Source organism: Typopeltis vanoorti, chromosome 14 (assembly GCF_054136105.1).
Source record: "Typopeltis vanoorti isolate ZY-2024b chromosome 14, IOZ_Tvanoo_1.0, whole genome shotgun sequence".
Taxonomy (NCBI): Eukaryota; Metazoa; Arthropoda; class Arachnida; order Uropygi; family Thelyphonidae; genus Typopeltis; species Typopeltis vanoorti.
The window spans coordinates 38,865,497-38,891,756 of NC_143562.1; the positions used below are offsets into that span (position 1 = coordinate 38,865,497).

The window sequence follows — 26,260 nt, forward strand, 5'->3', positions numbered from 1 at the left end:
TTTCCAAGTGAAGTAACCGGATGCAATAGCAAATTTGAATAATTCAACTATATCAGACGGAAATTTTTTAGTTAATAATTGTACTGTTTCTTTATGGGGAATGTTAGTGAAGAGGGAGACAATGTCGAAGCTAATTAACAAGTCAGTTTTAAACAGTTGAATGTCTTTTATTTTTGCTTGAAACTCTGTGAAATTTTTGATTGAAGAGGCTGAGTGGCTTATGTGAGGACGGAGAAGGTTAGCTAAGAATCTTGATAACGCGTAAGTCGGCTAATAATCTACGACGGGTCTGAGTGGAACATTAACCTTGTGAAACTTAGGTAAACCATAAATTCTAGGAGGTCTAGCATGGTATGTCTTGAGTTTTTTAGTTGTTTCTTCATCTAAGGAGGATTCATAAAGTAACTTATTTAATTTCCTGAGTTGACGTTTTGTAGGATCGTAATCCAGTTTGTCGTAAGTATTACGATCTCGGAGTAGTAAATTCATTTTCCGATCATATGAATTGGTATCAAGAACCACAGTGGTATTTCCTTCGTCAGCTCTGGTAATGATTATGTTTTTATTACGTTTTAAGGAGGTAAGAACTTTCAATTCTGATGGTGGGATATTTAAGTCCGAAGGTTTGGCATCATAGATTATTTTTGCTGCCTCGTTTGAAAACCACTGAAACAGGTATTGCTTGAGTTGAAGATTATGGCAATGCAACATGATTAAAGAAGCTCCAAATAATAATTCTGTTTTTTTTTTTTTTTAAATATATATTTGTGTTTTAATCCTTTTGTCTTCCGTAGGCATTTTTGTTTTCCTTTGTTTTCTGCTTTTGTTTTAACTAATTAACTTTTTATTTTATTTTTGATTCCCTTCCCAAATACTAAATTTCCTGGATGCATTCCTAATAGACTTTTCATTTTCTTCTAAGAAAAACCATCCTAAAGAAATGTAATACTGCAGCGAGAGAAATAAAAATATACACGATCAATTCTACTAAAACCACAATGCTGTAAAAGTCACCCAACAAATATTTAAAGAAAGAAGAAAGAAAGAAAGAAAAAATAATGAAATATTTACATTAATAAAAATTGCTGCTTGTTAATGAATTATTCATTTCTTACTACATCACAATGATTATTCCTTCTGTTTGCAGGCTCAACAAGTGGATATGATGTCGGAGTATCATAACTACTTCATCACTTCGTTGGTATGTATTTTTCCATGTTGATATTTTTAATTTCCCTGTTGTTAGCTTACTGTTACTTAAAAAAACTTTAAAAATTGAGGGAGATAACATATTTGGCTGTATCAATCGATACAGCCAAATATGTTACCCAGTAGAAAAATTTACATCTTGATTTCGCCTATTTTAAATACAAATAATAGTAATAATAATAGTAATAATAAAAAATAATAATAATAATTAACTCTTAATCAATGATAATTAAATGTTTCATTAGGATCTTCATACTGTGGATCTAGAAGATTTTCAATATGGGGGAACCAACATAACAGGATTTAAACTCGTAGACGAAGACGCTCCTGAGTACAATGACATCCTGGAGACTTGGCGATCAATAGGGAAAAAAGGAAATCAACTTGGTCTTAGAGTACGTGTTTTCTTAGATAACAAAAGCAGATTAAGATTTGTGAAATTAATATTTAAGTATGTAATTTTGCTTTTTTTAAAAAATATATTCTGCAATTAATTTCTTGCAGAACGATATGGCATTAATTAGCATGTCATTGTCCTTTTTTTATAGATTCCAGTTTTTCTTATTGAGAAAACGTATCCACTATTCTTTATTGATGTTCTAGAGAATTAATATTGCCAAAATGAATTTTATTTGAGATTAATAACTTCCATTTTTTTACATCTAAAACAGAATTTTTATGGAATTCCAGTTTATTAGATCACCTTCCATTTTTTCTTAATTCGAATTAACAAGGATTAACCCTAACTTTAACCATCTTAAATGGTCTGATCTTTGCATGCGAATTTAAGTACCAGTTTTTTTTTTTTTTTTTGGTCACCTTGGACTTTTCATAGAAGCATGGTTTATTTATTTATTTTTATTTTTTTAACATCTTATCGTGGAGAAGACTTGGAAATAACATGTAAACGGCGAGCTAAAACCAATAACTGACTGTTGCAGTGTCCTAAAGATAGCAGTGGAGTGCTGGCGCACTGGACGAGAGAATTATGACTAAGAAATGAGATCTACTTCGAGAGAGAGAGAGAGAGAGAGAGAGGTACAGAAAAATTCATAGAAGACTGTTTAAAATAGATTAAAGATTTAAGAAGATGAAACTTTATAATGACGAAATGCGAATTATTGAGGCAATCGACAGAAGTGCAATTTTTATTTACAGAATTTATGATTAAAACGAAATACGGTTTTGAAAAAGTTTACTCTGGCAGTAAGAATTCCAACATATAAAAATACAGAATAAATTCATTGAAATATTAGCAGATGCATTAGCTTAGCCATTGGCTTCATTTCGCAAATAAATTCAGAATTTGAATCTAAATTTAAGGCAGATAATATTAAAAAAATAAATCCGAACAAAAATAGAAAATTTAGTGCTCGATTAAGTAATACTTGTGTAAAAAAAAATCGGAAAATCTTTGTTTTATAGTTTTGGAGAAAAGTATTGATATATTGATATATTTATGTGGTGGTGGTGGTCGGCGGTAGATGGCGTTGGTATAGATGATGAAGGTAGTTGCTGTTGGTGGATTGGTGGAGACGGAGAGTTGTAGTGTGGGTGCCCTCCCTCGATGAGTCTTTGGACTCCCTGGAATTGTTAAGTTAAAATAATAATAATAATAATTTTTTTTCTTTTTTTTTTATAGTTTATTATTTCTCAAATAATTACATGAATATATGGTTCGGTAAGAATTATAATTACTCTTAATATCATTATCATTTGCAGAATTTTTCATTGACACAAGAGTAAAAAGTGTGTATTATTACCATTAATAATAATCATAGTAATCGTGTTTATTATTCATCGTCATGTTAGGTCAACCTTAAGACAGAACAATGTCAACTCAGAACTTATCACTCCTACTAATCCAACAGAAATGATAAATATCATCTCCCATCTAAACAATAAAAAAGCCCCAGGACCGGATGGCATAACTAATAGAATAATAAAACTACTTCCAAGAAAGGCCATAGTCCATCTCGTTAACATTACAAATGCCATCTTTAGATTCCAGCATTTCCCTTCTACATGGAAAACAGCCACAATCATGCCACTGAAGAAGCCAGGAAAAAATGCTCACCTACCTGAAAGCTACAGACCCATAAGCCTATTATCCTGCCTCGGAAAGATAACAGAGAAAGTGATCCTCTCAAGATTCCAAGCAGAAACAGATAAGTTAGGAATTTTGCCTAATGAACAGTTCGGCTTCCGTAGGGCCCATAGTACATCCCAACAAGTGCACCGGCTGGTAGAAATTATTACTAAAAGTTTCAACTGGAAACTCAATACAGTTGCCATCTTCATCGACGCAGAGAAGGCGTTTGATAAAGTATGGCATCAAGGTCTTCTCTACAAACTGGTTAAATTTAATTTTCCAGTCAGGCTAATAAAGGTAATACATTCTTACCTGAAAGACAGATACATGCAGGTCAGGGTAGGCGAAACGGTTTCGATCAGACGCAGGATCTCGGCAGGCGTACCTCAAGGATCTCTTCTAGCACCTCTACTGTTTTCAATATATGTAGCAGACATCCCTCTGAACCCAAGAACAACATTCACTGCATTATATGCAGATGATACTGCACTGATGGCAAGATCACTGAGCCCAAAACTGGCAACTAAAAGATTACAAAATAGCATACACACCTTAGAAAAATGGATGGCAGACTGGAGGATCCAAGTTAACCCCCAGAAAAGCTCAGCCATACTGTTCACTAGAAAGAAAATTCACACCATGGAGGATATTTATTTATTGGGAGTAAAGATTCCATGGCAGACTGAAGTTAAATATCTTGGAGTGATTCTTGATAGTAAACTCCTATTCAGCAAACATATTAGTTACATTACCTCTAAGACATCCAACGTCTTAGCACAGCTCTTCCCTATGATCAACAGAAAAAGTAAACTGGATATGCAAACAAAATTAACAATCTACAAGATGGCAATTAGACCGGTTATCACTTACGCATCCCCAGCTTGGAGCCACACCGCAAATTCAAACATTCTAAAACTTCAGAGATTACAGAATAAGAGCCTGAGGATGATTCTGGATGCCCCCTGGTACATAAGAAACACCCAGATCCATAGAGAAGTTAATATCCCTTATATCTCTTCCCTTCTCAAAAATCTAGCTGAGAAGTTCTTTACCAAGACAAGTAACCACCCAAACCCTTTAATCAAGAAAGCCTCGGAATATAATGAAGAAGAAATCAACAAATATAAAAGACCAAAGTCTATCTTAAGTTCAGCTGAACACAACTAACTTCACTGCCCTCAATGGGCGAGCATAAAGCTCACAACCATTCCATTTAAAGTCCTACCATTAAAAGACAAAGGGGAATATGAAAAGCAATTTTGCTTCACCCATCTAGCCAGAAATGTTAATGTTAATGTGTTTATTATTAATGACTCACAAGTTAAACAATATTACTTATGTTGCAGTTTACATAATAATAATTTTTTAAATTTAAATTGTAAATTAAATATATAATTTTAAACTTAAATATATAACTGAAGTATTACTATCACATTTTCTGTTTACTACTAGAATTCATTACAGAATGTTAAGTGAATAATGTTAGATAAATACTACTACTGGGATGTAACTCAACTGCACCCTGGAAGCTTTGTAATTAGCTTATCTGAGAGTGATACTGGTTATATATACATATATTTGTTATTGATTTGATTGCTGTGTTGGAAGTAGGCAGATCTTTGGGAGGTCAAATGAATGATCTGAAAGGTCGGATCAAAGTGAAATTGCCGATATATCCTGTGTTATTGCATCTGTCTTGATGGTTCACGTTCTTTTTTTATTGTGGGCTTCTTTTTGAACTATTTAGGAGGCTTTTTTCACTTTTTTCTTCACAGTGGCAGCCTTTCTATGTCTTCTGTGCTTTTAATTTGTATCGGCTTTGAAGTTTGTGACTTCCTTATGAATATCTTGGCATCTCTGGTCCACAAAAATTGGTAATTTTTTTCCATTTTTGCTTTTCTTGTTTGGTACAACAGATTCTGGTTGAATGGTGTTAAATATTCGGATACGAAGATTGGTGTATTGTCTTGCAATGCGTTCAAGTCCTTGGCAACTGGTTTTTTCTGCCTGCTGGCTTTTATGAGATTGTCTCTTGTGGACTTGCTCTTAAGACGAATTATGACTGGTGCAGGTCGTGGGAAGCCTTGGTTTTTGCTCTTCCTAGGAATCCGATTTACGGTCTGAATGTCGTTAAGCTGTAGGGGGATATCAATTACATGCCTAATTTTAAAACCACGTCTCTGAGGTTTTCTGTAGGTGCAGTTTCAGGAAGACCGTTTATGACAAGATCTTTTTTATGTTGTTGCTGATTTAAACGTTCGTATTGTAGTTTTAGAGAATGAAGTTCTTGACGGAGTTCGGATGTCTCTTTCATCAAATTGTGTTGCCTATCTTTTAGTGCGTTAATGCTCATTTTAATGTCTTTTACCGTTTGCAACACTTCTATAACTGCTAAATTATTATGTTTTACCAAAATAATAATAATAATAATAATAATAATAATAATAATAATAATAATAATAATAATAATAATAATAATAATAATAATAATAATAATTACACCGAGCTAGCAAGGCTCTTGATCCCGGAATCAGCAAATATTGAAAGATACAAAAATGAATACAAGATAGGATATTTAATATTCGAATTTGCCTTTTTACTGAACAAGCTTGTACTTAGAATTTTTTTTTTAAACTCTAAGTATAATCTCGTTAAGCAGTCACACTAACCCTAGAAATCCTTTTAAATTCATCAGACAGAAGCAGCTTTGATGTACGATGCAGCCAGACTTTTTGCAACTGCTCTGAATGATTTAGATCGCGGTCAAAAAATCAACGTGAAGTCCCTGTCCTGTGAAACAGAGGAGCCTTGGTCCCACGGAATTTCCCTCATTAATTATATGAGAATGGTGAGTGCTTTTTTTTTTTTTTTAATAAAAGATAAACGAACTCATGTTGCTTGCTACATATCTTAGATTGATGTTATTGCAAACGTTTTTTATATTAAATAATGATATATTTCATATGGAATATAATATAGATGAAACAACATTTTTTTATGATTATATTTTGCTGGCGTAACTCTTCAAAGCATTTTTATTATTATTTATTATTATTTTTTTTTAAGATTAACATCAAAGGACTAAGTGGAGACATCAAATTTGATCAACATGGTTTTCGTTCCGATTTTAAGTTGAAAGTGATGGAATTGACTCATGAAGGTCTCCGTGTGGTAAGTAAGAATTGCATTATTATTATTATTATTATTATTATTATTATTATTATTATTATTATTATTATTATTATTATTATTTTATTGTAAGTAATTTATCTGAAAAATAATAAACATGTTAAAAAATTATTATTATTATTATTATTATCAAATGTTGATTTTCTAAAATAATCAAAACCGGAATCCAGCCTAGTTATCTTAACTTATAATAACGCTTATAATAAGTACTCAATGTTTTAAATAAAAGACATTTATAATATTTATAATATTATAATATTTCAGTTATATGAAATGTATCGCAAAATTGTTGCTATGTACAGGTAGCAATAGTGCAGACTTCTAGTCGTTGCCATAACAACCGCCATTTGTGGAATTTATATAAAATCTAAAAGATTGTTAGAAATGTTTAGAGTTCTAGGCAATCCTCTTATATCTTTAAAAATTCAGAACGCTTTCTGTTACGATTCCTGGATACGTGCAATGGATTTCGAATAACTTTTGCTACGTAATGATTGATGTTTAAGTTAATATTTTATCGTTTGTAATTTAACTTTGACTTTAGAAAATATTTCATGACGTAACTATCGTGAAACTTCTTAGCTTGCCAAAAGAACAATATTCGTCTGTTTACAGGCTGGAGACTGGAATATTCATTCAGGCCTAAATCTAACGAGCAACTACTCCCGTGTTTATGAAGAAGTAATGCAGTCCCTCAAGAATAAAACTCTAATTGTCACTACCATCATGGTAAGTATTTTGAGGTATCGAAATTTCTTATTTCATGTATTTAATTGATTTCATTAACAATGATTGATTTTATAATAATTGAACAGAAAATATTTTAATATTCTAATTTATGAAATGTTTATGATCCTAAAATAACTATTGATATATTATGAATAACTATTATATTCATAACTTTTTTCTTTATCTTATTTCATGTTGCAGACTTCTCCTTATGCCATGAGGAAAGACAACTTTGATAGGATCACCGGAAATGATAGGTATGAAGGCTATTGTATCGATCTCATTCGAGAGATTGCTAATATTCTTGGGTTCAAATATCAGATAAAAGAGGTGGACGATGGCACATACGGAAAAAAGAATGAATACGGAGAATGGAATGGGATGATCAGGGAACTCGTAGATGGGGTGAGTAAAATTTCAATCGGTGTATTTTTAATGTTATCTTGAAAGATACGATGACAAAAGTATATTAAAATAAAATAAAAAAAGAAACTTTATTACCACTATTTCTCTCAACGTACTTATTTGAAATAACTAATATTTTTATAAAAATATTGCATTCTGATTCTTCAGTGTAGAGGGAATAAATATTTGAAAAATGTTTTTTTATTTATTTATTTTATTTTAGAAGGCCGATTTAGCTATTGGAGACTTGACCATCACTTACGACAGGGAAGAAGTTGTTGACTTTACCATGCCTTTCATGAATCTTGGCATTAGCATCCTGTTTCGAAAACCAACAAAGAAAGTGCCGAGGTTGTTTTCTTTTCTATCACCTTTGTCTTTGGAAGTGTGGGTTTACATGGCTACAGCTTTCTTAGCAGTGAGTTTGCTACTGTTCATAGTAGCACGCTTCAGTCCTTATGAGTGGACGAATCCACATCCTTGCAATCCTAATCCTGAAGTCCTAGAAAATCAGTTTACACTTCTTAACACTCTCTGGTTTACAGTGGGTTGTTTAATGCAGCAAGGTTCAGAGCTCACTCCAAGGTTAGTAGAATAATGAATTTGATTCACGTCGGATTGGTTGTTTATGTATTTCATGTTTTTGCATTTCTGGATAACGAAAGATAAGATATTCCTCCTTTTTATTTTCTTTATTTTCTTTTTTTTTTTTAAGGGCAATGTCAACACGAGTGGTTGCTGGTATCTGGTGGTTTTTTACCTTAATCATGGTGTCATCGTATACTGCTAACCTTGCTGCCTTTCTCACTGTCGAGAGATTAGTATCTCCCATTGAAAGTGCCGAAGATCTGGCTAAACAGACGAAAATTCAGTATGGTTGTGTTGCTTCCGGTTCTACTCAGGCATTCTTTAAAGTAAGTGGTATTAATAAAATTTCGAATAAAAATTGGTAGATCTGAATCAGCAGTTACGGGCTGAGTATATGTTACCGTGATCTATACTGAAATGGTAAACAGAATAGTAACTGTTATAATTACTATTCGAAGTGTTCATTGTAATCCATTCTCCACTTTAATAATATGAATAATGTGTCCAGTGATTTTTAAATTTTAGAAGGATTTTTAAATGTTAGTATTTGAAATCAGCCGATTTCAAAGAGAAAATAATGTTCGAATTAAAATAACTCAATATCTTAATGAGAGTTTGAATAATGGCAAACCGTGATACAAAATTAATAACGGAAAAACTCACGTAAAAATATTATTTAATAGTATAATTTGCGTCTGTGTGTCACAGGCATCTTCATTACATTTTAAGCTCAGATTAAACAATAACTGACAATTCCAAAAAGCGCCACCTAAGTAGCTGGTGTAAGATAACTAAAAAAGGTCAATACATTTCCTAACAAAAAAAAAATATATATATATATATATATACAATAAAAAGTTAGGAAAGATTAGCTGAATTATAAAGTACTATCTCCCGTAAAGGGGATAGACGCAAACCATCAGATCTGTTTAAGTTAGGCGAGTGAAGTGAAGTTTCACATGTTTCTTTATAAAGCCGTTCCATGAGGAACCGACTTTTGTGAAGGACTCTTGTCTTTTTCCAATGAACTCTATGTCTAGTGATGATGGCATGTTCTACAAGTCCAGACTGTTCAGATTCAAGGTATTGAATATAAGACTGGTGTTCTTCTAGCTGTGAATAGAGGCAGATCTTCCTGTTTGTCCGAAATAAGATAATCTACAAGAGCAAGGAATCTAGTAAACACCTGGAAGGAAGAACTACAATATATTACTTCTTCATTACTTCATCAAAAGAGCTTTGAGTAGTTTTAATGTCTTCCTCTTCAAATATAGAAGATATAAGGCGCATTCCTATCCCTTATGTACAAGTCATTAGTGAACGTATAGCAAAAGTTTTAAAACCACTGAATATTTTTGTTGCCTTTCGATCATTCAGAAAAATCTCCACCTTTCTCACTTCTCCTAAGGACAGGCTTCCACATCTTAATTATCCAGGTGTTTACCAGATTCGGTGCTCTTGTGGATTATCTTATTTCGGACAAACAGGAAGATCTGCCTCTATTCGGCTAGAAGAACACCAATCTTATATTGAATACTTTAAACCCGAAAAGTCTGGACTTGCAGAACACGCCATCTTCACTAAACATAGAGTTCAATAGAACAAGAGAAGAGTCCTTTACAAAAGTCGGTTCCTCATGGAAAGGCTTTATAAAGAAACATGTGAAACTTTACTTCATTCTCCTAACTGAAACAGATCTGATGGTTTACGTCTATCTCCTTTATGGGAGATAGTACTTTATAATTCAGCTAATCTCTCCTAACTTTTTATTTTATGTATAATTTTTTTTTGTTAGGAAATTTATTGACCTTTTTAGTTATCTTACACCAGCTACTTAGGTGGCGCTTTTTGGAATTGTCAGTTATTGTTTAATTTGAGCTTAATATGTACTGAAGATGCCTGTGACACACCGGCGAAAATTATACTATTAAATAATCTTTTTACGTGAGTTTTTTTCGTTATTAATTTTGTATTTATCTTAACGAGAGATTACTTCTAACGTTTGTTTTATACATAATCAAAATCAAATTTTTCTTCTGCAAACAAACAAACAAACAAACAAAAAAGCGATAGTTTGGGCGATCTCAAGGTATAGACAGAATCATTAAGAACTATGCCGAATCGTTTTCGATTACTTCCCGTGTACCGATTTTTGACAAATAACTGTACCCTTCATGAGAAGTAAATGGAAGTGAAATTATATTCATTTCATTAATGTAATTTGAAAGACCTGTTCAAAATTGTGGAGCGCAGTGGTGGGTTTTACATAAGCAGCGACACTGCAGCACCCCCCAAGGAAAAAATGAAAAAATTAAATTTTGTTTGTGTTTATAAATAATAGCAATGCTTACAACATTATATAAATGCAATACAACATGTTCAAGGTTACAGCTTATGTTTCGACATTGATTGAATAGTAACTATAATTGGAATTATTCGATTGACACTTTACATCGCGAAACATGCACTGCGATCTAACGCAGTGTCAGAATTATCGCGTTCGGTCAGTTGCAGCTAGACTCGCCGATATTCGTTTGCATTTGACACTGCACGTAACAAGTGAATCCGACGCTACTCGTTGAGTAGTGTCGCTACAGATAAATTCTATGCTTGTACGCAAAAAAAGTATTAATGTTAAATTTAATATATACTATTAAACATTAAAAATATTATTTTCAAATAATATTTTTAATAAAGCAATTTTTTTAATATGTAAATTTATTTATTAATAAATTGGTTAGGTTACTGATTAGGAAAAAATGAATTATTTTTCTTATTTTGTATATGCAGCACCCCCACTTAAAATTTTCACCGGCCGCCACTAGTGGAGTGGTTGTTAACGTTTTGCAGAGATTGGTTAGGAATAGATTACAGGATTGGATAGATAAGGAAAAGATTCTGCATGGAGGTCAACAGTGGTTGGGTAAAGGGGGTTGTTGTTTCACTAATTTACTTACATTTTATAATAATGCGACTGCAGTTCTGGATAAGGGTGATTCATATTGATATTTCTCGTTTTTGCGAAAGCATATGAACCACATAATAAATTTATATGTATAAGTTACTTCAAATGGAATTGAATAATCGGTTAATAGACTGGATGGCAAACTGGCTTTCTAATTGATATCAAACGGTTGTGTATACAGGAGCTGTCTCTGAGGAGGATAGTTACCAGTGAATTCCACAGGGTTCTGTTCAAGAACCACTGCTGTTTATTTGGTTTGTTAATGATATTGCGAGTGGTTTGAAAGCGGATGTTTAGCTGTTTTCAGATGATGGAAAAGTTATTAGGAATCATGCAGATGTACTGGTGCTTCAGAGCGATTTGAATCAAGTGGCTATGTGGGCAGACAAGTGGGGACTTCAATTTAACACCAGGAAATATAAGGTTTTGCACTTTAGATCTCAAAAATGTAAAGCTGTGGATCATATTGGTGGCGTTGTATTACAGGAGGTGAAGCAAGGGATCTTAGGAATATTGATGGATAAAGAATTAAAGTTCAAGGGACATATTACAAAAATAATAAAATCAGCGCAAAGAAATGCCAGTATACTAAGAAGAACACTGACAAGTAGAGATAAGGATGTGGTCATTCTTATCTCTACTTGTCTTATCTCTATACAAGACTTCGAGACCACATCTGGACTACTGCGTCCCGATTTAGTCACCTGCGTTTCTGGGCGAGAAGCAAGTTCCGGAAAAAGTTCAGAGGCGAATAACAAAAGTAATATCGGAATTGGGCAATACTGACTATGAAGACAGATTGGGCGAATGCAATTTGCAGATTTGGTAAATAGCCGGAGGAGGGTGATATGACGGAGACATGTCAATTGTTAGGAGAAGGTTACTAGACAGATATTCGAGATATTTTTCAGACGGTGGAAGGAGGACAGTGAATAGAGATAAGGGGTCAATTTTGTAATTGGATAAAGGTGTGGTGCATAAGAGAGTGCGGCATGACTCTTTTGCATGGAGAGTGGTTGGTGAATGGAATTTATTGCTAAATGAGATGGTGTGCGGAAACATTGAATCAGTTTCACATGAAGTACGACAGACATTATCTCTGTTAGAATGCCTCTTACTGTTGCCTCCTTGATGAGTCTCTTGACTACAGAAGGTGTTTGTATAATAATAATAATAATAATAAGAAGAAGAATGCAGTGCAGTTTACTGAACTATATTCATTACAGGAATATAGCAGTTCACATTTGTGGATTTCTTTTTTAACTGCAGAAGAGAAAAGAAATGTTTCATCACTTTCTTTTTATTACTTTCCCATTTATTGGTTAAAGAAAGAAACAAGTAGCACAGCCCAGGTTCGAATCCCTATTCCGGTCACTGTTGTACATAAGTGATGTCCAAGCGGATATGCATAATTCTTGCACTTTGCTCTACATTATGAGTTGGCAATTAGTCGGTCAAAGAAATATATATAAGTGTAAAGTAAAATTCTCGGTTATGGTTATATAATATAGATTTATATATAATATAATATAACCGAGAATTTACTTCACACATTCTTATGAAATAAGGAAAAACGAATCATTCTTACTTTATTATTATTATTATTATTTCAAATTGATAAATTGATTTTCATTTTTAGTGGAACACCAAAGCGCCATCTATTGGACATCGAACATTTTTTTCTGAAGTATTTTTTTTTTTTTAATTTTATGAATCTTACTTTACCTTAAAAAAAAAAGAAAGAAAGAAAGAAATTAGTAGCGTGTATTTGCTCTGAAGAAAAATATAAACAATGGAAAATGATTAAAGACAGAATAGAACAGCACTATTCTTTGAAAGACAACGAAATGAGAAATAAAAACTAATATAAGACATAAAGGAAAGAACTTGAAAGAAATCCTTAATTCGTCTTCGGCTTTATATCTTTCATACATAATTTTCTTTTGCATAATTTTGTCACTATAAATGGCTTGATCGGAATCAAAATTATATACCAAACATAAATACCAAATTTCATACAGATAGAAGAGAATTACTGATATCAATTCAAATGATTTTGACCAATAAAAAAAGCATCCATTAAAACTAAAATTGAACCACGTTATATATTGCAGTCACATCTTTTTTATTGAAGGGAATCTAAAAATGGTTTTATTACAATTTAGATAATGTTTTAACCTTTTGTAGTTCTAGTAAATGGTCCCGTAGAAAATAAAATTTCGATTGGCTGGATCGACTTTTGAAATATTGAAATACTAAATTTGAATAAAATCTATCCAGCGAGAATCCAGAACAACTTTTCATATGAACGAACATCAAATATGAATTATACTTTGATTATCGGAACATGCACTTAATTAGATATACCAATAGTCTCTCTTCAAAAAGAAAAAAATCTAGACAACTGTACAGGAGGGCTTTGCAGATTCCGCTCATATTTTGATAGCTATAGTTAAAAGCGAATGAATTGTAGATCCCATCTCGATTAAACCGTACATATTGAATGGATATAATAACAAAACAGAAAAAGAAAACCGCCCGAACAGGGACTTGAACCCTGGACCCTTAGGTTAAAAGCCTAATGCTCTACCGACTGAGCTATCCGGGCTTCTGATTTAGAATGCTTAATAATTCAACAAATGGTTTTGAATTTATGAAAAAATCATAAATTGTTATATTTTATTATGAATTTATTATTTTCATTCTAGAATTCCTTATCATTATCATTATAAGCATTTAAAAAAGAAAATGAACGATTTAATATTATAAATATTTGTAGCTGTAGTTGAACCAGTTTAATAGCAAAATAAGGAAAATTCAAATTGTGGAAACATGTACATTACTGAAAACGACTCCATATGCATTTCCTGCAATAACGAATGCCATAAGATGCAACCAAGTAGATTTTTTATTGTATATATTTATATTTTTATTTGTGTCAATATTTATTTTATTAATATAATTCATATAAATTTTTCACTAACGAAAAAAATATTTAGTGATGCAAGTAGCGTATTACTTACTGTGGGATCACAGATGCGAGACTTGTCGACACTTCTGCGCATGACAGAAGAAGGCGAATTCATTCCGATAGGGTAATCAACGCATTTAGTAGGATGAGTGTTTATTATTAGACGTCGGAAAATTAGCTTTTCTTTTATGAGAATTCTAGTTTTTAAAAGTGGTAACTATTTTGCTTGTACAACAGCTCGAAAAATTTATGTATAAGCACGTGATTTCGCGTGTTGGTGACGAATTCATACATCGCCTTATTCATTCCTCCCCTTCAACATGAATTGACTCTTCTTGGCAATCTGCCAGCGACGGCTCTCACTTCTGTGGTCGCACAGTAATGTATAATTTTCAGTTTTTGTGTTTCCATAGTTTGTTCAGAAGTTGAACAAATGGAATTAATGGTATACGTGTGATCAGAAGTTCTTAGGATAAATGAAGTCATTAATGTGGTGAGCGACATCAGTAGTATAGTGTGATTTTTCATTGATTGGAGTTTCTTATATGCGTTGAGTTAATCCTAAGTTACACGTGTATGACAATTAGCATTGTATTACTGGCGAATGCATCACAATCTAGGAGCTAGTTGCATTTTTACAACTTATTAACTTTAGAAAATGGTTATTAAATTATAAAAATAGAAGCTCAGCAAATCTGTTTAAAAAGGAATAATTACCCTATCAATGTATTAACTGCTTTTAATGAATTTGTGAAACTTTTGTAGATGTGACTTTAAGAGACTTAAGGCACACAATATAGTGCTGTTTGCCTGCAGTTCTTTCTTTATGGCCTATTTCTTGAAAACTCGTGTAAACAACCAGTTGTTATTCTCAAAGATATAAAATACACAGATTTAAAAATGATAACAGATTTTATGTAAAAGGATTCAAGTTTGAATATTCAGATCTGTACAGAGGTTGCACATTGGGATACTTCTAATATTGATATTCAGGAGAAGAGTGAATATGACTGGAGTAACCAGACCTTGTTACTTGCTGAGACGCAGCCAAAAAAAAAAAAAAAAAAAAACACAGCACAGAATTGCCACCGTTAATTAAGAGGAAGACCTCGGAGTAGATATCTTCGTGGTTCTAACAGTAACGGCATGAAGACCAATATATCATCAATAATAAATGAACTAGACACACCAGAAGATACCAACAGGTCAATAAAGTCGTTCACAAGTGAAGGGAGGTCAGAGCTGTCAGGAACTGACTATCTACTAAGTGAGGTTTCTCATTCAAATTTATTATTATTATTATTATTATTATTATTATTATTATTATTATTATTATTATTATTATTATTATTATAGTAATAGAAAGCTGAGAAAATACATCTCATCTCATCCAAGATAAAAATAAATAAATAAATAAATGTATCATAAGTAATCAAATGCATGTAATATACGTATCACATGTAAACAAATGTATGCAATGTTGTATCATATGTAATGATAAGTATGTAATGTATGTATCATAGGTTATAAATTATAATAATTATTATTGCGAAAAAAATTATTATTATTATTATTATCAGAATACATGAATGTATCAAATGTAAAGAAACGTAATATATTTATTACGTATGATACAACATTACATACATTTCTTTACATACGTAAACAAATGTAAGTAATGTTGTTTCATATGTAAAGAAATGTATATAATGTTGTATCATACGTAATCAAAACTATGTAATGCATGTATCATATGTAATAAATTATTATTATTATTATTATTATTATTATTATTATTATTAAAAAAATTCGAGACACCTCCAAGGAGTCCGAAGACTGATCGCGGGAGGACACCTATTACAAATGTCTCCACCGAACCTCTACTACCAATCATCTCCACCAACGCCATCCACCGCCCACCACAACCAGTATTTTTTTTGTCTGTAAATTGCGTGTGTTCTGAAGGGCCGATTTGTCTGTATGCGGGATGAAAAACCCGAGTTTCCTGGAGAAAAATCTCTGCTACCTTCGTATGAGGTCGGCTAACTCACCTTCCATTGAAAAAGTACACATAAAGATTCCTCCCGTCTATATCTATATCCTATATATATATATATATCCTAGTCCAGTTCAGAATTTACTTCCCTCTGTGCAAATTTCAGTGTCGGTAAAAGGATTGCAACAGAGTGAAGACACAGCAGTAGAAATGGAGGAATCAAAGGCGGTGACAACATCTTTTGAATATTTGCTCCAAGATTCGATATTAATCCCAGTAACGAATACGATGTTTTTTAATACTGTTGAGTTAATCAAAACTCACCCAAATAAAGTAGAATCGGGTCCAAATGGAGATGGCCAAATATTAGTTTCTTGGTCTATATCATCATATGAATTATCTACTTCTTGTCAAGTTGCACAAAGAGTATGATAAAAGATATCGAACCTGGTGTCTCAATGTTATTACCTGGAACTACAGTTCCGCCTTTTGCTAGTCCTTAACATCAAGATAGTAGTAGTTCCACGATGATGATGTCTTGGGATACATCCAGGTCTACTGCTTCCGCCAAGCATTCATAAAATACATGATCAGCACCTTTCACTACAAGGTCAGAATGTCGCTCAGAGGATACACGAGTCGATTAATTATCCTTGGATATCCTTGTCAGAACACTAGTGTGAGGTCTGTTGCAGATGTTGCACAACCAAAAATAACCAAAAGCATAATATGAGACTTCATGAAAATATCAGACATGAATCTTCATGTTATCATATGTTGGATCCAAACCTGAAAGCAGAGTTGATGAAGATGAGGTAAGAGATGAAGTGCATGCGAAATGAAATGAAAAAAATTACGGACATACATGGAAGAGCGAAAAATAGCAGAAGGAAATATGGCCATGCGAAAGATGTAAGGAATGATTCGAGAGTAACTCTCTCTGGAGACTCCAGATTCACAAGTGTGTTGAATGAGAAGGTGCATAAGGTTTGTTTTCCTGGTGGTGGTGGTGGTGGTGGAATTGGAAGAGTGATTGAAGCGTTGGGCATGAGGAATAAGAGAGCAAAAGGGTTGGTGGTTGTAGTGGGGACGAATAATTTGGATGGGAACAAGGAAAATGTCAGATTGGATATAAGGAGATTATTAAGAAGAGTAAAAGATAAGAGTGTGGTAGGAAAGATAGTCAGTGTGTTGCCAAGGTATGATAGTGATGAATTGAGGAGGCGAGCAAATATTATTAATGATATATTAGCACAGTTATGTGAGGAAAATGGAGTGCATTTTGTGAATCTGTGGATGAATTTGAGGGACTGATGGAATTGTATAAAGAAGGTGGGCTGCATTTATATAGTTCTGGTGTGAGTCGGCTAGAGAGATTGTTGTTGTCAGGAGAGGTAATGAGTATAATGAATAGATCTGAGGTGGTGCGAGGTGATATGACAGAGCAAAAAAGCAGGGTAGAGAGGCTTGCAAATGGAGAGGTGAATATCATGAATGAAGTAAATGAGAGAGTGGAAGCACAAAACAAACAGAGAAACGGGGGAAGTCAGGGTGAACGGGGGGAGACACTTTATGAAACATGTGGATGCTGGATTCACAGGTGAATGTGTGAGTGGGTAAAAAAAGATCGAGATTGCCTGGGATGGGAGGAGAGAGTTTAGGTGTGAGGAAAGTTGTAGAATTGGTGTTAATATAGAGGAAGGGACTCGGAAAGGTATTGAAGAGTCACATAGGAGAAGTGATATTCCTAGGACTTGTAGAACCAAAAATTATTTCTTATGTTTGTTTACTAATGCCAGAAGTATTCCAAATAAGGGGAACGAAATTGTTGCATTGTTTGAGTTTATTCCATTGTTGGCATAAGCGAGACATGGTTGGGTGACAATGACATTCTGACAGGAATAGAGATGAACGGATATGATATTTTTCGTGAAGACAAACAGGGAAGAAAGGGAGGAGGAGTACTGTTGATGGTTACAGATGAGTTGTGTCCATCTAAGGTGGATTTGCAATGTGCAAATAGTGGCCACCGTTTTGAGGCAGTATGGTGTGACGTGGAGGTGAACAGGATGAAATATTTAGTTGGGTGTTGCTATAGACCTGGTAATATGGACTAATATGGAGAGAAAGGTAGTACGAGAAGAAAATGTATATACAAATTAGCCTGGCTAGCAAGAACCAAGTGATCATTATGGGCGACTTTAATTATGGTAATATAGACTGGAATCAAGAGACTGCATCTGGGGGGGGGCAAGAAAATGAATTTCTGGAGTTTTTGAAAGACAATTACCTTGGGCAGTACGTAATGGAGGGTACACGAGGATCAAGACTATTTGCTCTTGTTCATCTCATCAGATGATGTTGTTATACTCGTAAATGGGCTGTCAAATATTCCACCAGTTGGTGAGAGTGACCACGAGGTGATCACTTGCAGTTGTGACCAATCATTCGAGGACGTCTGTTAGAAAGGGATATATGTGGAATTATAAGGCTTGTAATTATGAAAAACTCAGGAAACTTGCTGCAATAAATTGGAAAGAGCAACTGGATGGAAAGCATATCAATGCTACTTGGGTCCTACTCAAGAAATATTTGATGGAGGCAATATCAAAATGTATTCCAAGGGTTGAGAGGGTAAATAGAGCAGATGTGAAATGGATGAATCAAGAGATAAGGTATGCAATCTGGAAGAAGAAGGTATTATGGAAGAAGCACAAAATGAGTAGTTATAATACAACCATGAGAAGTACAAAGAGCAGACAAGGAAAGTGACTAACTTGATAAGGGTAGCAAAAGTGCAGTATGAGCAGCAGTTTAGCTAATTAGGTTTAAAAAATCTTAGGGAATTTTTTCGACATGTGGCCAGTAGAAGAAAGAATGATTATGGAAGACCGGATTGATTGGTGAAAACAGAGGAATGATAACCGCTGCGGATGATATAGTTGAGATATTTAATGAGCAATTTATAAAGGTATTTCATTCTTGTGAATATGACATCATCCAGAACGGTGGGAAAGGAGGAGGAACTGCTAGTAAGTGAGGAGGAAGAGGATTATGAGGAATTGAATAGAGTAGATAAGGCTGTAGGATTTGATGCTATTTCACCACGTGTTTTGAGGAAATGTTCCAGACAGTAAACAACAGCTTTTCATATCTTTTCAACATGAGTCTTCCACTGGACCAAGTTCCAAATGAGTGGAAAGAGGGAAAAATTGTTCCGATTCATAAGGGAGGTGATAAGACTTAGGCTTCAATTATAGGCCAGTATACATATCTGGAGCTGTGGCTGAAGAGCTCGAGAGGTTAGCTGGTACTAAGATTTAGAATTAAGTTGATAACAAACCAATTACAAATCTTGGAATTGGAATTGGGTTGATAGCAGAAAAATACTCTTTGATGGTCAGCATGAGTTTGTTAAGATCGTGTTTTAGCAACCTCTTTACAAACAATTTGATTATAACAAACTGACAAATGTATTGGATTCGGGTGATGCATACATAGTGGTATATTTTGCAAAGGCCTGTGATAAATTGGCTCGTGACAAGCTGGTAATTAAACTGGAACGGATGAAGCTAGACAGTCGATTAGTGCGCTGGATTGGAGATTGACTGTCTGATAGGTATCAGCGAGTTGTCTATGGAGGAGCGATATCCCTGAAGTGAAAAGTTATTAGTGGTGTACCATAAAGGGTCTGTTTTGGGTCCATTGCTTTTTAATTTTTATGTAAATTATATTGGGAGAGATATGAATGGTGATATGCAGTTGTTTGCAGATTATGCAAAGTTGGAGAGAGCTATCAGGAGTAGAGTGGATGCTGTGGCTTTACAAGAGAACGTGAATACACTGGTTGAATGGGTAAATGAGTGGGGATATCAGTTCAATGTTGCGAAGTGTAAGGTTTTGAAATTTGGTAAGCAGAGATGGAATGTAGAGTATACAATCGATGGAAATATATTGGAAGAGGCAAAGGAGATGAGAGATCTGGGAGTGATTGTGGATAAAGACTTAAAATTTCGTGAATATATTGCAAAATTGTGAGGACAGCACAGCAGATAATGATAATGATGCGCAGGGCACTGACGTGTAGAAGTAAGGATGTTATGGTTCTCTTGATCAGGCCAAAACATGGATTACTGTGCACAGATTTGGTCACCTGGTTTTCAAAAAGATGAAGTGTATTGGAAAAGGTTCAGAGATGATTGACTAAGGTGGTTTCTGGTCTCTGGAATCTTGAATATGAAGACAGACTGAGAAAATGTATTTGCAGAAATTGGTGGAGAGAAAGTGGAGAGGGGATATGACTGAGACATATAAGCTGTTAAGAGGTTATTACCACATTAATGTCGGGGAGGTTTTGCATAGAATGGATGAAGATAGGAAGAGAAGAAGAGGTCATCCCTGGAAGCTGCATAAGGAGATTGTGGGCAAGGGGGTGAGGAGCAGGTTTTTTCCATGGGTGGTGAGTGATTGGAATGCATTGCCAAGAGTGTGGAGACAGTGAACATATTTAAGGCGCGGTATGATAAACTGTGTGTGTGTGTGTGTGTGTGTGTGTGTGTGTGTGTGTGTGTGTGTGTGTGTGTGTGTGTGTGTGTGTGTGTGTGTGATGTCCCACTATGAATCTTTTGACCCCGTAGAGGTCTTATGATAATAATAATAATTATTATTATAATTATAATTAAGACACATACAGATACGTTTGGGTTTTTTATTAAGAGAAAAATTCAGAAATTTGTTCGCTTGTTTGGATTATTCTTCTCCTAGACCTCCCACTGTCGGCTGAAGACAATAACTTTCCTCTTCCAACTATCCTCAAACATTACCAACTAATGTTGTTCAGGAAGAATGTCGGTTCTTTCCTTTTTTGTGTTTCTAATCTCTAGCCAAAATACCTTGCGAATTCTCCAAATATCCTGTTATCGGCGTGGGATTAATATAAAATTTATTAATAGATTTCATTGATAAAAATATCGATTTGAGTAAGTATTGTTCACAATTCTTATTTGAGGAAGACGTTGCATATATATTTATGTGCATTCCCCCATGAAAAATTGCTAGCCTATAGTACATTAGCATGTGGGTGGAATAAGGGTTAGAAAATCCGAAATGCTTCTCTAAAGATCAAATATGATACTTCTTAAGGCCTCCAGTAAGGAATGTGATGGTCTCATACCTAAAGGCCACTAATATCCATGTTCACAGGAGTTACTGATTGTTTTGCTAATAAAAACGGAATTCATAAATGAAGAAAAAAAATAATAGTCCACTAAATAATCGAACCTAAAACTGGTTGATAAACTAATATTGCTACACCATAACGTACCCACATGACCCATTAATCATAGGTTTTGAGTGACTCTATAATTATTTACATACGATACGTTTTGAAATTGTTCAGAATTGAATGTTCAATTGTTCGTATTTTCATAGTTTTTGTGAGATCAAAGATATCTGTGACAGACTTATTCTATTCAAAGGAACACAAGTAGTTTGAAATAAGACACTTTGCCAAAATATATAAAAAACAAATAATGAATTGAAAACGAAGTCTATGACACCTTTATAAAACTCAGTTAGACCTCTAAACGAGCTAAAAATACAAAGTATGTAATTTTAGCTCGCTTTTAACCATGATTATTGCTGATAATTTATTTAAGCAAACACTTGAAATTTACGAGCAATGAATTTATAGATATTATTGCGAAGTATTTTATTTTATTTATTTTTTTTTTTTTTTAAGGAATCCAAAATACCGACCTATAAGCGAATGTGGTCAGCCATGGAGGCGTCTAGACCAAGTGTGTTCACAGAATCCAATGGCAAAGGAGTAGAAAGAGTGAAAAAAGAACAGTACGCATTTCTTATGGAGTCCACTTCTATTGAATATATTGTGGAACGAGAGTGTGACCTCACTCAGGTAGGAGGGTTGCTGGATTCTAAAGGCTACGGAATAGCTACACCATCAGGTATGATCGATTCTTTCAGTTTGTCGAATAAATAAAAACGTTTCGGTTCAATCGAAGTTACTTTTTATGCCTGTTTAAGCTAATTATTTTCTAAGTGGTACTTGGAATTGGGAATGGCATCTGAATAGTTATTATTTCTTTAATGACTTCTTAAAACCGTCTTTGCTGCATGGAAAAGTTTCTTAAGTCGATTAATGCATTTTTACTTGACTGGCTGTTGACTAATCTACATAAATTTGGCTTATTCAAGATTCGGTCATGTGTAAGTATTTAATTAAAGAAATATTATAAAAACTGAAATTAAACTTCCTTTTAATTCGTTTCGTTTGTAGAATATTCCATGAGTTTAAAAAAATATTTAAACAGACTCAATGCTAGCTGTAGGAATGTTCTGCTATTCTGATCGTGACATAAACCAGCTTGTCTTACAATGTGAAACAAAGCTTAAAACACAAGGGAAATATTATTTTGGTAAAACTTAGTATTTAAAAGTTTCATACAAATTTTAATGTTTGGATGAGTTTGTTAAATTCAGCTCAGTCTTTGTTAAATCCAGAATTATACTGTATTTATTCTAAAGAATTTACAAATTATCGACAATTCCCCCCCCCCCCCCAAACTGAAAACTGTATCCGCAAATTAAATTTAAAAAAGTGTTTACCAACTTTTTTTTTATTATTATTAGTTTTCATATCGAGTGTTATGTACATTTCAGTCTATACAAATGACAAATAATGCCTTACTAGTTTCACATTTTTTCCGATTGGTGGCGACACTACACTGATTGGCAATCTAAACATGGTATTTCTCCAGTCAGTGTCAGTAATAACGAAGTTTGATGTGATTTTTTTTTTTTGGTCCAAATTATCATCCTAATTAACGGTGATTGGTGGTATCAATCGCACATGGACTGACCGATATCAATGAATAAAAAAATCTTTAGCTTTCTTTCTCTCTCTCTCTCTCTCTCTCTCTCTCTCTCTCTCTCTCTCTCTCTCTCTCTCTCTCTCTCTCTCTCACACACACACACACACACATTTTTTTTTTGTGTGTGTGTTTTGTTTCTACAATCCGTTGATCGCTGCTGAAGGATCCTTCTTCATCTTCCCTTTACACGGGCTATATTTCGACCAATGTCAGCTGCTGAGTCATAGTAATGCCATAAAAAATCGAATAACACTCATTCTTCTGACATCGACATGGACAGAACAGATGCCATAACAGCCAGTGCAGTGCCGCCACCTACCAAAAAAGTCAAGAATTTATCATTCATCTACATATTCTGAAATGTCCCATAACACTATCAAAAAAGAATGTATAGCAATTTAAAATATAGGCAGTTTTTTTTTCTTTTTTTTTCGATTTATCCCCGGATATAGAAAGGTGGCGCTTTCGTAGTTCAGTCTGTAAATGATTGTTCTTTGGTTGGAACGATCTCGGTCTGAATTCTGTCTAATATTCGAAGGTCCTTCATTAGGGCTTTTCAAGTGAGGTCATCTGGTAAGTTATCTAGTCCCATACTGAGGTGGCAGCGTTCTTCCCGGAAACTTGGATTTTTCATCCCAGAAAGTGAAGCACACTGACCAGAGAATACGCATGATGGGTAGGCATAGTAGAAGGTAGGATTTATTGCCCTTTCATAGCATTGATTAGGTTTCTATTGTCCGTGGTTCGTACCAGGTACTTTATTAATCAGTTTTATCAAGTTAATAAGACAGATGGTATCCCGGGTTAAATTTACAAAAAAAAAGGGGGGGGAGGATTGGCAACTAGAGAGATTGAGTGTTGAGTGAGAGACAAAATAAGTTCGAACTAATATATTTATTTACACATAAATAACATTAGTATAATTATGATGTACCAGTGGGTGAAAAATATCTGTCTCGCACGAGCTATATGCAAATCAGGCTCACAAACTATTCATCGGAAATTTAAATAAATAAATAAACATTTACAAAATTACTTCCAATTTCCTCTCTTCGATGACCAACTATAATCATAACTCCTTGAATGACGGGTAGGGTCATTGAAATCTAATTAAATAACTCATACCCTCTCTTCTTGCAAATAAAAAAAAAAAATCATATCCTGAATCCGACGATGTTTCTTCTTTAATGTCTCCTTTAAACATATATTAATTATTCTTTTGTTTCCTAGGAAATACAAATAGTAAATATTACTTTTTTATGAAAGTGATTTTAAGATTTGCTACGCTCATTTCCAGGATCGCCCTATCGAACTCCATTGTCCAGTGCCATTCTGAAACTTCAAGAGGGAGGAATTCTTCACCTGTTGAAAGAGCGCTGGTGGAAACAAAGGCAAGGGGGTGGGAAATGTCTGAAAGAAGAAGCAAGTACTTCGGGATCGGCTAGTGCTCTCAGTCTGGCTAATGTCGGAGGAGTATTCGTGGTATTGTTAGTAGGACTTGCTACTGCATGCATCATCGCTGTAGTCGAATTCATTTGGAAATCTCGGAAAGTATCCAGCGAAGAAAGGGTGCGTATCTTCTGTAGGCCTTGTTTTTCATTTCTGCATTTTCTTTATTTGCATTTCAATTGGACTTAATTTTGATATTTTACTTATTTTAATTGTTTTTTTTTAATAATTCCTTCAGGTGCCTTGGTCGGAAAGACCCGGGTTCGATTCCCGTCAATGATGTGAGAAACCTTTATCTGGTCTCTTTCGACTAAAGGTGAGTTAACTGTTCTCATACAGAGGTGGAGAGTTTTTTCACACGGTAACTCGGGTTTTTCATCCTTCAAAACAGGCAAACAGATCCTGTGAACACACACAAACACGGCGACAGTCATAAAACACACTACGGCAAGGAAGGCAATGGGAAACGACCTCGCTCATAACATCTCCCTAGTATGGTAGCTACCCCCACCAGCCGTATGGCTGAGGGAATAGGAAAGGAATTCCTTCTGAGGCATTAGGATACTTTGCACTTTAAAACAGATTGAATCCATATATAATTAGGAAGTACGTAATGAAATACATAATACGCAATGAACCAGAGAGGAAGCTGGCCATCCAATTACAAAGAATAGGAGATCAAGAGGGTAGTATGGTGGACAACTTCCCTCTCCTAAGATTTCTCTACCAATGTGCAAGAATACTTTGAGTCTTTGTACCCTTACATTCTTCTTCCTATAAATAAACTTCTTTCACTGATCCTCAATTCTACCCACAGTTCTGATAATAGTCCACTCCACTTCTTTATCTAACCAACCCTGTAGTACTGAAACACTCCAAACTACTCGTATTCTGGAACCAATGTGCAATATTAGTGATCAGTGTGTAATATTACACTGATCACGTTGCCATTTTCCGACGGAGTGAAAAAAAAATTCATGTTCAACACAATCAAAGCATAGTCTTGTCTTCTTTCAATAAAAATTTCCCTTTTTTATTGGCAAACGTGTTGTTCTCCAAATTACAACTCAATAGATTCCTTCTTTCTTTTTAACAGTTCCATGTAGGGGAACAAAAGTGGTTATGTGTCGGATTGTTATAAAAAATACTTATAAAGCATGTACATTAATATGAAATAGAAGACCATTTATTAAATCTTGATTTTATTTGTATTTGTAGGAGCCCCTATGTGTGGAACTGTGTCGAGAACTCAAATTTGCTATCACTTGTGGAGGATCTACTAAACCAGTAAGAAAGAAGAGAGAAGAAAGACAACTCCGTCAGCCCGAGAATGGTTTGCCTTTTATGCCTCTTACAGGATTCAGCGCTGTGAACACCAAGGAAGGATTCTCTTGACAGGAGGAGAGCGGGCTGCCCCTGGAGCCCGTGGCCGACGACAGGGTCAGCTATTATCGTTATGCCCAATACGATGTCTCTGACATTTAGAGCAGCTTTTTTTTTTTTTTGAAACAAACGTTAGCAATGGTAGTTATCCAGAACTGTTTCAACTCAAGAAAAATAGAATGAAAATATTGTAACAGTGTTTGAGAACAAGGTCACAACGTCATGGCAACATGATGAAGAGTAGAATTCGCATTAACTCTTAGAAAAGCACACCGTTCATGCCGACATTTGGCTTCCGTTCTTTTAACCTGAGTCCATTCTCTTATCCTGAACAGAACACAAACAATGGCGACTATTCAACCTCCTATATTATAAATAATCATGCATTTGT

The 26,260-nt window shown here is 34.3% G+C and overlaps 1 protein-coding gene and 1 non-coding gene across 2 annotated transcripts in view; one reads left to right on the top strand and one right to left on the bottom strand.

Moving 5' to 3' along the window:
* The window catches only part of LOC150099377 (glutamate receptor ionotropic, kainate 2-like), a 133,413-nt gene extending 107,486 nt beyond the window's left edge, over positions 1 to 25,927 (top strand). Inside the window, exons 8-18 of the mRNA XM_090404336.1 lie at positions 1,148 to 1,201; positions 1,455 to 1,604; positions 5,997 to 6,149; positions 6,368 to 6,472; positions 7,106 to 7,219; positions 7,421 to 7,624; positions 7,848 to 8,209; positions 8,340 to 8,538; positions 21,885 to 22,110; positions 24,335 to 24,606; positions 25,705 to 25,927. Of these exons, the coding sequence (XP_090260462.1) occupies positions 1,148 to 1,201; positions 1,455 to 1,604; positions 5,997 to 6,149; positions 6,368 to 6,472; positions 7,106 to 7,219; positions 7,421 to 7,624; positions 7,848 to 8,209; positions 8,340 to 8,538; positions 21,885 to 22,110; positions 24,335 to 24,606; positions 25,705 to 25,881 (2,016 nt within the window). The 3' untranslated portion in view covers positions 25,882 to 25,927. The remainder of the gene's footprint in view (positions 1 to 1,147; positions 1,202 to 1,454; positions 1,605 to 5,996; positions 6,150 to 6,367; positions 6,473 to 7,105; positions 7,220 to 7,420; positions 7,625 to 7,847; positions 8,210 to 8,339; positions 8,539 to 21,884; positions 22,111 to 24,334; positions 24,607 to 25,704) is intronic.
* TRNAK-UUU (transfer RNA lysine (anticodon UUU)) lies at positions 13,713 to 13,785 on the bottom strand. The gene has a single exon. It is a non-coding gene; the product is annotated as a tRNA-Lys (tRNA).
* Positions 25,928 to 26,260: the final 333 nt, after the last annotated feature.